The 17,136-nt window shown below is 41.1% G+C and overlaps 2 protein-coding genes across 4 annotated transcripts in view; both read left to right on the top strand.

Moving 5' to 3' along the window:
- Positions 1-7,512, top strand: part of LOC105184926 (cdc42 homolog) — a 76,478-nt gene extending 68,966 nt beyond the window's left edge. The window contains exons 5-7 of one of the 2 annotated variants that reach the window (XM_025303421.1): positions 6,176-6,478; positions 6,554-6,787; positions 6,866-7,512. In XM_025303421.1, the coding sequence (XP_025159206.1) occupies positions 6,176-6,265 (90 nt within the window). In that variant the 3' untranslated portion in view covers positions 6,266-6,478; positions 6,554-6,787; positions 6,866-7,512. The remainder of the gene's footprint in view (positions 1-6,175; positions 6,479-6,553; positions 6,788-6,865) is intronic. The other variant, XM_025303422.1, reaches the window with a different exon arrangement.
- An 838-nt stretch (positions 7,513-8,350) lies between these two features.
- LOC105182989 (uncharacterized) lies at positions 8,351-14,325 on the top strand. 2 transcript variants are annotated; one of them, XM_025303433.1, is made up of 3 exons: positions 8,351-8,578; positions 13,642-13,710; positions 13,776-14,325. In XM_025303433.1, exons 1-3 carry the CDS (start codon positions 8,564-8,566, stop codon positions 14,145-14,147), a joined length of 456 nt encoding a protein of 151 aa, XP_025159218.1. In that variant the 5' UTR covers positions 8,351-8,563; the 3' UTR covers positions 14,148-14,325. The 2 variants fall into 2 exon arrangements, with proteins under 2 accessions (XP_025159218.1, XP_011139124.1); XM_011140822.3 differs by lacking the exon at positions 8,351-8,578 and having other exon boundaries at positions 13,356-13,710.
- Positions 14,326-17,136: the final 2,811 nt, after the last annotated feature.

A 17,136-nucleotide genomic window follows, 5' to 3' on the forward strand; every position in this document is an offset into this window, starting at 1 on the left:
CGTTATCAAAAGCAGCAGCTGAAAGATGGTTCAGTCGCTTTCGTTCTCGAAATTTCGATGTCCAAGATGCTCTTCGCAGTGGGCGACCAATCAGAAAAAGGCCAGAGAAAAAGTGAATGATATTCTGGCAAAAATTGAGCAAGACCGGCATGTAAGCAGTCATGACATCGCCAATGACCTAAACTTCCATCACCAAACAGTGTTAAACCATCTGGAGAAAGCTGGCTATAAAAAGAAGCTCAATGTTTGGGTGCCACATGATCTGACTCAAAAAAGTTTATTCGATCGAATTTCTATCTGCGAATCTCTACTGAAACGTAACGAAATCGAGCCATTTCTGAAGCGGTTGATCACGAGTGATGAAAAGTGGATAACCTACGACAACAATGTGCGAAAAAGATCGTGGTCGAAGCGAGGAGAACCTCCACAGTCTGTGGCAAAGCCCACACTAACGCCCAAGGTTATGCTGTGTGTTTGGTGGGATTGGAAGAGCATCGTGCATCACGAGCTGCTGCCGCCAGGCAGAATGATAGACTCGGACCTGTACTGTCGACAATTAGCACAATTGTACCTAGCAATTCAAAAGAAACGGCAGGAACTGGTCAACAGAAAGGGTGTCGTATACCACGCTGACAACGTCAGATCGCATACATCTTTAACCCTTTAACTGCTACGGTCGAGATAACTCGAGTGTGGAAAAAATGACGGCCTTGCTACGATCGAGTTTACTCGATTTGGACTTTCAATGTGTAATACCCATTTAATTTAGTTTGTAAAAAGTATTTGAATTGAGCGGGCATATAGTGCCATCTCTTATCATTATAAAATATTTTATAATTGTAACAATAACTCAGCAAAGAGGATCACTGGTCATTTAATATCTCAGCAGTTAAAGGGTTAACGACCCGTCAGAAATTGAGAGAACTTGGCTGGGAAGTTTTAATACATCCACCGTATAACCTGGACCTGGCACCGTCAGACTATTTGTTTCGGTCTCTGCAGAACTCCTTGAATGGTGTTAAGTTAGTTTCAAAAGAGGCCTGTGAAAACCATAATAATGTCATAATTTTTTTATCAGAAACCACAGAAGTTCTATAACGACGAGATTATGGTGTTGCCGGAAAAATGGCAGAAGGTCATTGAACAAAATGGTGCATATGTGGTTTTATAATATTATTTTCAAATATCAATAAATATATTCTCAATTTTGACCTCCAAAGGCTCAATACTTTTTAAACAACCTAATATTTTTGAAGATCATTGCTTATTTCCTCGTACACCGGTGAGAATATATTGGGTTGGCAACTAAGTGATTGCGGATTTTGTCGACAGATGGATTTTACACTTTCTTTTGTTTCTTTAACGTGTTCAAAGTACCTAACCTATATTTTTTTCTTATTGTTTGGACTTCTACCTTTCATTTAGTACAAAAATTATATCGATTAGTTATTTAGTTTTGTTTTTATCCCAATTTAAAAATGGAAGAGCAAGACGTGCATTTCAGACATATTTTATTGTATTATTTCCGAAAAGACAAGAACGCATCGCAAGCACACAAGAAGTTATGTACCGTATATGGGAATGAAGCCTTGAAAGAAAGGCAGTGTCAAAGTTGATTTGCCAGATTTCGTTCTGGTGATTTTTCATTGCAAAATGCTCAACGATCTGGCCGTCCAGTTGAAGTCGATGAGACCCATATCAAGGCCATTATCGATTCAGATCGTCATAGCACAACACGTGATATTGCAGAGAAGCTCAATGTATCGCATACATGCATTGAAAAAAATTTAAAAAAGCAAATTAAAAATTTTGAATTTTCATTCTTATTTAAAATCCGCAATCACTTAGTTGCCAACCCAATATAACCCTCAGCCGGCGTAAGTACTGTTACGTTCCGACGTTACGTTCGAAACGTAATGATTATAATAATTACTTCATGAATTGGGGAAAGAGACTATTTATAGGATGAAGAGTTTATTCGAATATATATGTATGTATATTTGAAAATACATTACGAGAGGAATATGCTACGAGAGGAGCGGCAGGTGTTCTTTACAGGAAGGAAGACAACTGGAGACTGATGAACGGTTTCGTGAGAAGTTCAGAGAAAAACTACTATCTTAAATAAGGGCTATAAAAAAGGATGGGGTCATAAAAGTAGATATGATCATAAAGCAATATTTGAAAAGGAATAGGAATGTTTGGGACATAGGTAAACAGACTAGGGCTGGAAAGATACAGAGATATGTTACGAACATAACAGTACTCGTAAGGGAGCACTTTATATAGGGTGTCCGGTAATTAGCAGCCAACCCGAAGTGTGAAGATAGATTGGATTAAAACAAACATAACAGTCCTATACCATTTTGCGAGATTCGCAATAATTATCGAGTTATTAATAACAGAAATTTGGCAAATAAGCGCACGCTGAAATGGAGGATTGGAGAAGCGTCGTAGCCTCTCTGATTACAATGCGGCCCAGTCGATCCAGCAACTTGGCGGCGTGTGACGAAACGTAGGTGCGGCGAGATAAAACAACGAATAACGGTGCGTTGTTCTTCCCCTCACTGCACAGCAACAATAGTTTCTGGATCGACTGGGCCGCGCTGTGACCTGAGCAGCTGCAACGCTTCTTCAATCATCTATGTCGGCGCATTGCCACTCCTCAGATTTCTGTCATTAATAACTCGATAATTATTGCGAATCTCGTAAAACGGTATGGAATTTTTATGTTTGTCTTAACCCAATCTACCTTCACACTTCGGGTTGGCGGTTAATTACCGGACACCCTGTATGTCTCACACGCTCAGCTAAACAAAATACTACTGTAGTTTCCTAGAGAGCAGAAGAAAGGATGAACAGGTGCAGAAATATGACACGCAAATCGAAGGAAAATAGACTTTTCATTCAAAAATATCTTTCAACTTTTTTCTCTTGCTCCTGGATTTGGCCGGTCCGCGCTTACCCAGACAAAATTTTCATTGAACATATGCGTTTAAATGGCGCCACTAGCTGGACTAAATAGGCAATAATAATAATCTAAGTATCTTTTCTAATTTCTAATTTTTACAATTAGTTATCATCAGTCTATAATTGAAGAAGTATAAAGATTGTGTATTTTCTCGCTTGTATCTGTATTTAAAATGTAACAAAGAATTATGATAAAATTTTGTATTAAACTGAAGAAACCTGCGGAAAATTTCGGAATATTACAAAGTGCATACGCGGAAAAATATTTGTTACGTGCGACAGTATTTTTGTGACATAAACATTTTTGCGAAGATGAAAATGGTGAAAGAATGGATGACTGACATTGCCGAAATGCAAGAATGATTGAAAACAGTCGAGTAATATGTTAAATGCTTGTAGAGGAGCTGAAAATAGTAAAGATGAAGTTAGTAAAGATGTAGTATATACTATTTTACGGGAAAAACTAAACCATCGCAAAGTGAGCATAAAAATGGTACTGCATTTTTTGACACTGTGTATTTTGATACTGTGTAAAACAGTATCGAAAATTTTACTTGAAATGGTTAAAAATGATCCCAACATATTGAAGAAGATAACCGGCGATGAATCGTACTAAAGGGTTTTTCAATAAGAGCGGGTCGATGTTGCAATGGAATAAAACAAGCTGTGTGTGAGGTATTAACGAAATTCTTTTTTTATTTGAAAGGCCCATATATGCCATTATGTGTGGAATATAACATCGTTCAAATGTCCGCCGCGGCTTCTCACGGTGGCACGGATCCGTCCGAACCAGTAGTCCAATTTTCAATGATTCTGCCGCATAGATCCGGCTGAATTTGAGCGATGGCCTGGGATATGTTGACTTTAAGGGCATCGGTTGATTGCGGCTTATTGGCATAGACCTGCGACTTCAGAAAACCCCACAAGAAAAAGTCTAGCGGGGTCAAATCGCACGATCTTGGTGGCCAATTCACGTCACCTCTGCGAGAGATAACCATACCCTCAAATCGTTCATGCAGAATGTCCATCATGGTGTCCGCTGTGTGGCACGTAGTGCCGTCCTGCTGGAACCATGTGTCGTCCATGTCCATATCGTTCAATTTGGGCCAAAAGAAATTGGTTATCATCGTTCTGTAGCGCTCGCCATTGACGGTGATGGCCTCACCAACGTTGTTTTCGAAAAAGTATGGACCAATGACGCCGCCAGCCCAAAATCCGCACCAAACAGTAACTTTTTGTGGATGCATTAGTACCTGTTGAACCTCGTGTGGGTTGGCGTCGTGCCATATATGGCAATTATGCTTGTTAACATAGCCATTCATCAAAAAATGCGCCTTGTCGCTAAAGATGATTTTTCGGCCAAAATTGGGGTCCTCTTCCAAATGTTCTGAAGCCCAGTCAGCGAACAAACGGCGTTGTCTATGGTCATTAACTTTGAGCTCCTGGGCCAGTTGGATCTTGTACGGGTGCAGGCCCAAGTCCCAACGCAAAATTCGCCAAGTTGAAGTCTGCGAAAGGCCGAGTTCTTGTGCACGGCGAGGAATTGACTGCCTCGGGTTCTCCTGCACACTTTCACTTATAGCGGCGATGTTCTCGGCCGATCTGGCGTTCCTTTGACATACGGGTGTTGGCTGATCGTTTACCGAACCGGTCGTCTCGAATTTGGCCACCAAACGTTGGAGAGTAGACTTTGAAGGCCACCGCGTCTGCCGTAAAATGGGCGCAACGCGCGCAACGTTTGCACTAATGAACACTCATTTTGATAATAAAGTTTTATCATTTGGATGTGCTGCCTAATTGTGTAATTTGTCATGGTGATTTGGCATCGGTGACTGAATAATAAACAACAGGTTAGATAGACGCCGCCAAAACAACATGGCCGCCACAGGCTGCCAACTTCGACCCGCACCAATTGAAAAACCCTGTATTTCCAACTGAATCGACCACAAAATATCAACATGCTGAATGACTGATTTCTAACATGTCCTATTTACAAAAAGTTTGGCAGACTAAATTAAAAGTTAAAATAATGCTCATTGCATTCTTTAATTGCAAGGAGCATTTTATTATTCATTCAGAATTTTGTCTTCTCTAGGACCGCAACCAACTCGAAATTATATTTGAAAGTCTTACAATGGCTTTCTCAAAACGAATGTCACGATTGCGACATGATTCGTACGCGAAAAGTGTTTTCTTCTTGTTACATAATAACAAGCTGTAGCACACAATCGGTGCTGTCACTTAGACGAAATTAAATATTCCCGTCATTCGTCATCCGCCTTACTTGACAGATTTGATTCCTGCAGACGTATTTATTTCCAAAATTTAAGCGATGAAGGGGAAATGTTACTTCAATATTAAGATGATTATGCAATTATCGACTTTGTATATCGAATTTCAGAAGCAATTTCCAAAATAATTTCCAGTTGCTACAGGAATGTTCTTAATGTATTAACATGTCCGTGTATTAACATATCCATAAACATTATATAAAAATCCATGGACATTATATAAAAAGTTTTCTTTAAATCAATCTTTATCACTTCATTTTTGGATTCTTTATAGTAGTAGTTCAAGAATTTTTTATATAGACCGAATATATAACAGATTAAAATTTATTGAAATGAATTCTTTAAATATACAAATTTAGTTTATGAACATAAAACGGAACTCACTTATAAATCAATAAATAAGTGCTTATTTTAAGACATACTTAAAGGTTAAGATTTTAAGCTGTGAAATTCTTTCTAAATCGCCTCAAAGTCACTTACCAAAGTCTGGTTAATCTAACCGATGGGTAACTGATAGAGTTACTAACAAAATTATTGAAGAAGAAATTGGAAGAGAGAAGGATTTAGAAATTTCAATTGATAACTTTGTCAGTTAAGCATTGATTAGATTAATTTGATCGTAAAAATCTTCTTTAATATTAATATCAATATTTTTTGGTATGTTATTCTTATTTCAAATCTGTTTATTTTTTGAAGACGTCTGAGGCAAAGTTTTAATTTTGAGCATATTATTTTATAATTTTAATCAGAAATATAATAAAATGTTATATTAGCAATTTACATTATATAATGATGTATATTTATATTCAAAATTATATAATAACTAATATAATAATTATATAATAACATATATTATAGTAATTATGCAATAACATATATTTATATTCGAAATCATGATTATTCTGGAATTTTAGAAAGGCTTGAAGAACGTATTCGACGAAGCCATTTTGGCTGCGTTGGAACCACCTGAGCCGGTGAAAAAAAGAAAATGTACGATTCTATAAGGATGACGCACTTATCATCGAAAGAAGATACATGCCTGACGTCGATATATAATACAATATAATACCAGACGAGTCTCGTGTATAGTATATACTATATATAGTATATACTAAATAGAACTAAATTTTGCCTCCACACTCGGATTTGGTGAATGGAGGAAGCGATAGTACATATGCCGCTGTTTATACGTCTAAAATGCAAAAACATTCCATGAGGTGTGTGACAACAATATATTGAATTATAAAGTTTGAGAACTTTTCTATTAAATAATATTGATTGCTTGTTTTGAGAAAACTCATGCTGCACAAAGCCTTCATTTCCAACGGGACTTTTGAAAGGATCGACCGATTATGTACCTGGGATTTTCAGGTAAATTGCGAAACGATTTTGAAACTTGTTGGCGTTTGACACGAGGAAAATTTTTGAACGAGGAAAATAGATTGAGGGAAGAAGGAAGAAAAGAAATAAAAATTGGTGCTATTAGTCAACAATATTTTTTTAAGTCAAAGCGTTTACCAATATAGGTATATTGTATATTGTATAATATACTAAATATATTGTATAGTATACTAAATACGTACTAATATAGTGTACTAATGCAGGTACAATATAATTGTCATTTTGAATGCGAGCTATTTGACAAATTCCAAATAAATGATTGTAAGAGTCTTTAATTAAAATCAAACAATATAATAATGAAGGACGGTAAGAATCATTTGCAGTTGTTTCTAGTTATTACGAGTATGTAGTTTGTTTAACATGTTAAGCGCGGAGCCGATTTTGCTGAGCTTTCCGTTCAGGCGACGTGCCGGCGCGGGCGGCGACCACTCGAGTGTTGGGTTACATAGTATAAACAGAAGATACACACATATCGCGGTGACGATTTTACTTCATTTTCCGTTTGGGCTATGGTAATGGCGCCGCCGATACAGAAGTATACAAAGTATAAACAAAAGATAATCAGATGGAGAACGGTAAGAAAGCGATCCCCAAAAGACGATCAGTTAGAAAAAGCCCGCGGAAGTGTAAAGGTTCTTTGAGCAGAGAGAATTTTAGTTCTGTTTTATAAAGTAATTTTCACAGTCATTATTTTCAAAAAAATGTATTGCCCATAATACCGAAAATGTTGAGAGGAGAAGGAGATAGCGATTCATCGAGTGAGTTATTTTTAACCTTAATACTACCGATCCTCAGGACTAACGCCGCCCAAACGAAAAGTTCATTGTCAGTCCCCAGGGACCGATACCGCCTAAATGGAAAATTCGCTGTCAGTCCCCAGAGACCGACGCTGCGCTTAACGTGTTAAAATATACTGTACACATAAAGGTAAACTAATTTATTATTTATTATTTAAATTTATTATTTAAATGTTTCTATTTTGTTCCGATACTTATATGAAATTTATTGATGTTAATAAAAGGTTTACATTAAGGATCAAAAAATTGTCAACTAATTTTCTTTTTTTATTCACTTAATACACATAAAGTATTGCAGTGAGTCTTCTATGGGTTGCCTTCATGCTTTTGTGCAGTCACACGCTCTAAATGCCCACTCTTATAAATTCTTAATCGTCCAATTTAATATATGAACATTTATATGATAGTAAGGAACAACATTTTCACCATTTTGAGCAATTACAAGTGCATCAAAATGGCGAATAAAAAATTAACTTGTGTCATTTACCCAGGTATTTATATTATTTTAAGAAACTTATTTTAAACTTTTAACTTAAAAATTGTATATTGTATATTGTATATACATATTGTATATTGTATATACATATTGTATATTGTATATACATATGTGTCTTAACATTTTATTATAAACTGATTTAAAGGAAGAACATATATATTTATATATCAGATTTACTCTGTTTATTATTTTATTTAATTTTTGAGTTGCCAAAACAAAATCTGAAAATCAAGGAAAGTAATAATATAAAAATAATAAGAATGATCATTAACTAACAAGAATTACGAAATGGAAAATATGTAGTTCATAATCTTCAAATATTTGGCAATATAGTAACAATATAATGATTTTGAAAATAATTAATAAATTTATCACTTTCTGAACGTTTATTTGATCTAAAATAACGAATATCGTAAATTGTTTCATTTCAGTATCTTTTAATAACATGGGAGCCATACTTATACTCAATACTGTTTTTAATGTGTTTTAAACCAAACGTATATTTTTATTGCTCTACTACTATTTCGTTGAAATAAGTGTTTACAAGCAGAAGTTATGACATCATGAGAACATCATTATTCGATTTGTGAGCGCTTACAACGCAAAAAATGAACACCGTCACAGTATGTAGAATTTATTAATTTCGGAAAGATATTCTTCCTGGTAGTAAAAGATTATATTCAAGATCCCCAAGAAAAAACTTCATAACAATCATGGTAGATCATGATAGAAATTATCAAACAAATTAACAATCAGATTTGTTAAAGTACAATAAATTACATTATTAAAAACATACCGACGATGAAGATATTTTTTATATTATAGAAAATAATTTGAATAAATTAAAACTAACCACATCTAAAATAAAGTGTTAAAAGGGATAAAAGATATAAAATAAATTATAATTTACCTATTTACATGACATATTAGGTGTACAACTTTGCTTCCGCCGTTTTTTTTCCGAAATTCGAGGCTTTATTGTAAAAAACTGGTTATACATTTATGATTCAAAGTATTGTCCATCGCTGGCCACTACTTTCTCCCATTTTTCGGGCAACGTACGAATCCCGCGTTGAAAAAACTGGTCATCTTTTGAAGCGATCCACGAATCGATCCAATTTCTTACTTCTTCATAAGACCGGAAGTGCTGGTCAACCAGGCCGTGTGCCATTGATCGAAACAAATAATAGTCAGAGGAAGCAACGTTTGAAGAATACGGCGGGTGGGGTAGGACTTCCCATTTCAACGTTTCTAAATATGTCTTGACCACTTTCGCAACATGGGGTCGAGCATTGTCATGCTGCAAAATCTTATCGTGTCTCTCGTTGTATTGCGGCCGTTTGTCTTTCAATGCTCAGCTCAAACGCACTAATTGCGTTCGATAACGATCGCCTGTGATTGTTTCAGTCGGTTTTAACAGCTCATAATACACTACGCCGAGCTGGTCCCACCAAATACAGAGCATGACCTTGGAACCGTGAATATTCGGTTTGGCCGTCGACATGGAAGCATGGCCGGGATATGCCCATGATTTTCTGCGCTTGGGGTTATCGTAACAAACCCATTTTTCGTCCCCAGTAACAATGCGATGCAGAAATCTCTTCCGTCTTTGCCTTTCAAGCAACTGTTCACAAGCAAACAAACGCCGTTCAACATTTCTCGGGTTCAACTCGTACGGCAACTCGTACCCAATTTCCTTGCTTCTGAATCATTCCCATGTCTTTGAGGCGTTTTGAAATTGCTTGTTGAGTCACTCCCAATGATCGTGCCAATTCTTCTTGACTTTGACACGAGTCTTCGTTAAGTAATGCCTCCAATTCTGCATCTTCGAAAACCTTCTCTCTTCCACCGCTATGCCGGTCTTCGACGTGAAAATCACCATTCTTGAAGCGTTGAAACCATTCACGACACGTTCTTTCACTAATAGCGGCCTCACCATAAGTATTTGAGAGCATTCGATGAGCCTCAGTCGCAGATTTCTTCATACTGAAGCAGAAAATTAAAACCTCCCGCAAATGACGAGAATTTGGTTCGTAAACTGACATTTTCAATCGAGAATAACTATATGATGCAGACACAAATCGACTAATGTTTCTATGGGGTTATGTTGACAAATGCCCAAGTTTATTGCATGACGTCTATGATCTATTTATTTCGACCACTACTTACCGCTAAAGCCATCTGTAGGAAAACGGCGGAAGTTGTACACCTAATATATTCGGTTGGCAAATACTAGATGCGCAACTAAGTTTGCGGGTTTCACACATGGATGGCGCTAACGACATATGTAGTCGACATACATGTCTGAAGTTGTGTTTTTTTTTATAGCTTGGACATCTGTTAACAATAACCAGTCGTAATACCAACACATATCGCAACGCAAAAATATTTTTTCTGACAACGAAGATGTCGAGTTTTGTGCCAAATAAATATTAGGTATGGGAATAAGTTTTAATCTAAGGTTTTAATCTAAGGTAAGGGAATAAGCTTTTTATGTAGGCAAAAAACAGTTTGAATATGAAAATATTAAATGATTTTATTCAAAATATTTTCCATCTGAAGCGATAACCTTCGCCCATCTTTCGGGCAATAAACGGATTCCTCGAGTGAAGAATTCTATTTCTTTCGATCCAGTCATCGACCCATTTTTGTATGCTGGCATATGAGGTGAAGCGTTCTCCAGTAAGTGCCGACTACATCGACCGGAACAAATGATAGTCTGAAGGGATAATGTCTGGTGAATACGGTGGGTGGGGTAGGACCTCCCATTTCACTCCTTCTAGGTATGTCCGGACGGGTTGACCAACATGTGACCTAGCGTTGTCATGCTGCAAAATCAACTTCTCGTGTCTATCGCGCCATTCCGGCCGTTTTTCTTGAATAGCTTGTTTCAAATGCATTAGTTGAAGTCGGTAACGTTGGGAATTGATAGTTTCGGACGGTTTCAGCAGCTCATATTAGACTACACCCCGCATATCCCACCAGATACAGAGCATGACCTTTGACTCGTGAATATTGCGCTTTGGCATTGATGGACCTGGTTTACCTGGCTTCACCCATGCTAGTTTGCGTTTAGGATTGTCGTAGTGAATCCATTTTCATCGCCAGTGATGATCCGATGCAAAAAACTCTTTCTTTCTTGTCGTTGAAGCAACATTTTGCACGTGACCAAACGCCTTTCAATGTCCCTTTCCTTCAACTTGTGTGGTACCCAATTTCTTACCTTCTGAACCATTCCCAGCGCATGTAGGCGTTTTCCAACGGTGGATCAATCAACATCCAATGCTGCAGACAATTCTTCAAGTGTCTGACATGGATCAATATTAAGCAATTTCTCAAGTTCCTCATTTTGGAACTTTTTTGAGGCACCATCGCGTTCTTTGTCGTTGACATCGAAATCACCACTTTTGAAGCGTTGGAACCAATATCTGCAAGTTGGCTCCGATGGAGCATGGTCGCCGTAAACATCTACAAGCAAACGGCACGTTTCCGCTGCACTTTTCTTCAAAAGATAGTAGTGGAGAAGAACTTCCCGCAAATGCTGCTTTTTTGGAACAAATTCCGACATTTTCGATGCGATATGAATACTTGCTGTTTGCACTCCAAACAAAAGTCTTATACTGCGTTTAACAGCTTACATATACACCTTTTAAATCCATGTATCGAAAGGTTAGAAAAGATGCAAGCGATATTATTAATGCCATCTATGGGGAAACGATTAAAACTTATTCCCATACCCAATAGCATTTGCGGAAAGCTTTGCTTGCCTGCTTTAACTTGAAAAAAAGTACAGCTGAAGCACGTCGTTTGCTTGAGGAGGCCTACGGCGAACATGCACCATCGACAACTACCTGTGAAGATTGGTTTAAACGCTTCAGAAGTGGCGATTTTGACACTGAGGACAAGGAGCGCTCCGGAAGACCAGAAACAATTGAGGGCGCCGATCTGCAAGCGTTATTGGATGAAGATGATACGCAAACACAAGATCAACTTGCGGAGGCGTTAAACATGGCTCGCCAAGATATTTCCAAACGTTTACATGCCATGGGAAAAATTCGAAAGGAAGGAAAATGGGTGTCGCATGAGTTGACTGAGAGACAGATGGAAAATCGAAGAGCCACTTCCGAAATTTTGCTTTTGCGGCATGAAAGAAAGAATTTCCTGCATCGAATTGTTACTGGTGATGAGAAGTGGATATATTTCGAGAATCCCAAACGCAAAAAATCGTGGCTTTTACCTGGCGAAGCATCAACATCGGCGGCACGGCCAAATCGCTTCGGAAAGAAAACAATGCTCTGCGTTTGGTGGGACCAGAAAGGAATCGTGTACTATGAGCTGCTGAAACCGGGCGAAACTGTCAATAGGCATCGCTACCGACAACTGATCAATGTGAACCATGCATTGCTCGAAAAACGGCCAGAATGAGACGAGACACGAACGAGTGATATTGCAGCACGACAACGCTCCGTGCCATCGCACTTCCATCATCCAGGATACCATCAAAACGCTGAAATGGGATCTGTTACCGCACCCGCCGTATTCGCCAGACCTGGCCCCTTCCTATTATCACTTGTTTCGGTCGATCGCGCATGGCTTGGCTGGGCAACACTTGGCTAATTTCGAAGAAGTGCAAAATTGGTTGGATAAATGGTTTCGGTCCAAAGACGCGTCGTTTTATCGTCGCGGTATTCATGTATTGCCAGAGAGATGACAAAAATGTGTAGCTAGCGAGGGACGATATTTTGAATAAACCATTTTTTGTATTTCTCTTGAAATTTTCCATTTTCCATTGATCAAAAAACCCGGAAACTTAGTTGCGCACCTAGTAAAATCACTCAAGGTCAAATTCGTATTTTTTTCATCTGTTCCCCTTAATATCCTAATAACAATTTTTGTTTGAAACATTTTTCTATATTTAAAGCCATTTCTGAGATCCAGGGGTAGAGTCGGTAAATGTTTACTTTAGCACAGTCAACTCCGATAACTTCGATCTTAATATGTTATAGAGGGCATCTTACTGAGTAACCTTCAAATGGTTTTAACCGTCGCTCATTATTTATTAAAAAGTTATTAAAGAAAGAAATTGAATATAATGAATATAATTTTTGGCCACCATGTAGATTGCTGACACTGTAAACAGGCAATTTGTTTTGTTCACATGTAGAATTCGTTTGTTTTCATTTTCAAATCATGCTTGTATTCTGATATACACTACCAATGTATGTTGGAACAGAAACATAGAAAGATCGTTATTATACATGTAGTTATGCTGTTTCACGAATTAATTCACTTAACGTATAATTATAACAATTTAATTATAACAATATACTACGTATTTTAATTATAAACGTATGAATTACTACGTAATTTAATTATAACAATATAATACGTATAATTATAACAATATAACAATTTAGTAAGTTGGTTAGGTACCAAAAAAGTGCTTAAAAAAAGTATTTTATGTCCACGATGTAATAAAGAAATTCAATTAAAACCAGAAGGATCACTTATAATGCATTGTACTAATATGCATTATAAACAAATACGTGGGCGAAAATGGCAAAGAAAGGCTTGCAATTATAAGTTAAGTGCATTAACAGGAACGTGGTTTATAAAGGCATATTTAGATCTAGTAAAAATATGTCGTATTATTTCCAACTTTTTAATGATAAATTCACCACGACAGAAACTATTTCAAACTGAAATGCAAATATCAACATCTATTACTGCGGATTGGACTAATTTTTGTCGTGAAGTAAGTATTATTAACAAATAATCTAAAATAAATTTTCTAATTATTAAATTATTTACATTTTATAGTTACTAAATCAGTGGTTGACTGATAGTAGCAAACCGTTAGGTGGTCCAGGAATAATTGTTGAGATAGATGAAGCGAAATTCGGACGTCGAAAATATTATAAAGGCAGATTAATTACTGGACATTGGTTGTTTGGTAGTGTTGAAAGAGACAGTGACCGTTTACTTGTAGTATCAATCCCAGATAGAACAGCAGCTATATTAGTACCTATAATTCGTCGTTATATTGCCTCTGGAAGTATAATACATAGCGATTGTTGGTGTGCTTATGATGCTTTGTCTAATGAGAATTATTTACATAGAACTGTAAATCATTCTCGTAATTTCGTCGATCCTATTACTGGAGTTGATACTCAGAATATTGAACGATTATGATGTGATATTCGCAATGGAATACTTCGTTTTGGTACGCGTAAAAATCATTACTCATTTTATTTAGCTGAATTTTTGTTCAAACGAAAATATAATTATGCAGATCGAATTGATAAATTTTTTGAAATTATGGCTCATTTTGATTCAGTTAATGATAACAGTACTTAATAAATTTATGATTCTATCCACTTAATGACAAGATTTCTGAGTAAATTTATTATAAACGTCAAACAAACTCCTTGTAATCCTTGCAGCACACGTATATGCGTGGAGAGGGGCTTTTTTTTATCACGCAGGGGAAATCCATCATGGATACTCCCGACCCTTAGGGGGTAGGGAATTATGCCGGACTCCTACCGGCTAAAACCTCTACCGATCGGACCGTGGTGGGGGGAGTCAGGGGATCTACGCCAATATTCCCTCCCCGACACTCCGGCCCCGGAGCTCTTATGGAGCCCCACGCCCAGGTACCGCGCCCCACCCAGATTGGGAGTCAAGGGCGTGGTGCCCCGGCCGGTTGTCCGGCCGGATTGGCCTTCCAGTGTTAATTAGGAGAGAGAGGACACTCGCCCTCTCTCCTCGCCCCCGCCTTCCCCCTTCCCTACTGGGTGGGTAGGGGGGGCAAGGGTGCGAGGTCCGGCCCCAACCGGTCCTCGCTCCCCTTCTCCCTGCCATCACCGAAGCCCGGCTCCCACCCACCTCCATCGGCACATCGAAGCGGGCCCGAGGTGGCGCTCGGGGGGCCGGCACCACCTCGGGCCCGCTTCCCACCCCTGAAGAGCGCCGCCCCCTCCGTCGCTCCCTGCGACGGACTCCTGGGCGGCACTCCCGCTCGGCGGCCTCCTTGCGGGACCGGCAAAAGGAGGCCGCCGCTCCCCAAACCTCCTCGCTCCCGCACATTGCTTTGAGCAAGTGGCACTCTACTGCCCGAGCGAGGACATGGCGTTGCGGAGCCCGAGCCTGGCACATGGCCAGGGTGTGCTCCGCCGTGTCCTGCGGCTCCGGGCAGTGGTGACAGCCCATGGTGGGCTCCCTTCCAATCCGGTGCAGGTACCGACCGAAGCACCCGTGCCCGGTCAGCACCTACACCATATGGAAGATGAGCCCGCGTCCCCATCTGTCTGCCATTTCTGGCAGACAGGGGCAGACAGCCTCGGCCGTTCGGATCCCGAATCTTTTGGGGTCAGCCAATATGGCTGACCACCGTTCCAGGACTCGGGATCTGGCCTGGGATTCCAAGGCTCTCAGGTCCCTGGCCGATGGACCTTTCCCCTCCTCGCGGAGCTCCTTATACTCTCCAATAGAGGGTGTGCCTTGATTCGGCAAGGAACTCCACGGGAGGGGGAGCCGGCCAGGGCCGTCGCCGCCCAATACGAAATGGTGCGGTACCCTGAATCGCCCTCAAGACCACCGACCGCATCGCCTGTTACAGGCGACTCTTGTTGCGGCCGGTGGCCATAAGTCGGGGCGCTCCGTAGAGGGCGATCAAGAGCACCACACCGATATAGAGGCGGCGAGCATGCCATCCAGGACCCCCTGGGTCCTCATCAGGTTGGCCAATGCCAGGCCTGCTTTACAGACCTGGGAGGCCCGACTCCTGAAATGGGCCTAAAAATTCCAGCGGCCGTCCAACGTCAGGCCCAGATACTTGATCGTGGGCCCGACGCGGGCGCGGACTCCATCCACCACCAGGACCCGGGACTCCGGTGGTGCCTCTCGACGGGGACTATGGAAATACATGGCCTCCGTCTTCTGGGGCGCCACTTTCAATCCCAGGCCCTTGATGGTGCCCACCACGGATTCCAGCGCCACCTCCGCTTGGAGGCGAGCTTCCCCCTAGCCTCTCCCCCCGGTTAACACTAACGTATCATCTGCATAGCAGATAATGTGGCAGCCAGGGGAAGGGGAGAGCGAAGCACCTGGTCGAACGTGATGTTCCACAGCAGGGGGCCGAGGCCCGACCCTTGCGGAACACCGCGCTCCATAACGCGCCGACCTTGGACCTCGCCTCTCTCCGAGTAGGTGAGGTCCCTGCCCCCGAAGTAGGCCGATAGTGTGCGCCGGAGATAGACGAGCACCCCATGATACTCGAGCGCCCGTCCAATCTCCGGCCAGGTCAGGTCAGGATGTTGAATGCGTTGGTGATGTCCAACAACACCGCCATCAACACTCCGCCCTCCTCCACGACCCTAGAGGTTAGGACGTGCTGGATGGCATCCAGCGTGGATCGTCCGGGCCTGAACCCGTATTGATGGTCGTGGAGGTTCGGCCCGTCCGAGGACAGATGCTGGATGAGGCGGTCGGCAATGATGCGCTTGAGCATCTTGCTCGCCTCATCCAGCAGGCATATCGGCCTGAAGGTCGACGCGCCGCCGGGCGCTTTGCTCTCTTTCGGGAGGAGGACCAACCTAGCTCTCCTCCACTCTGGGGGGAATGCTCCCACCCTAAGGCACATGTTCATGAGAACCCGCATGTCCTCGGACAAGCTTCCCTCGCCGAGGGCGAGAGCCCAGGCGCGGTTAGGAATGCCATCGGGGCCAGGGGCTTTCCTCTTGGCCCCGAGTCTTTTCCTGATCCCGGCGAGCTCCTCCGGATCGACCTCCAGGCTCTCGTCCAGTCCCCGTCCCGTAACTCTGGAACGGGGATCTGGGGGGGTCCCCCTCCCACCCTCGGAAAGAGGGTGTCCAGGTGTCCCTCGAGAGCCTAGTGCTCTAGAGTCTCCGTAGGCGGGGGCGCCCACGGACGGAGTTTACCTACTATCCGCTTGTAGGGACGCCCAGCTCGTCCCCGAACCATCTAAGGTAGTTCTTGGGGACATAATTCGACTGCGCCGCTATTCCCAACCCTGCACCGCGCTCCGTCATTGTGTGCTCAAAAAGAGGCATTGCTTGGCGGGCGCTGTGCAGGTTGGCTTGGAGGAGTCGGGTGGCCATTATTACACGTCTACGACGATTAACTTCTCACCCGGCTTCTCCGCTCCATCGCTTCCTTC

This window comes from Harpegnathos saltator, unplaced genomic scaffold (assembly GCF_003227715.2).
Source record: "Harpegnathos saltator strain DR-91 unplaced genomic scaffold, Hsal_v8.6 scaffold542, whole genome shotgun sequence".
In the NCBI taxonomy this organism is placed as follows: Eukaryota; Metazoa; Arthropoda; class Insecta; order Hymenoptera; family Formicidae; genus Harpegnathos; species Harpegnathos saltator.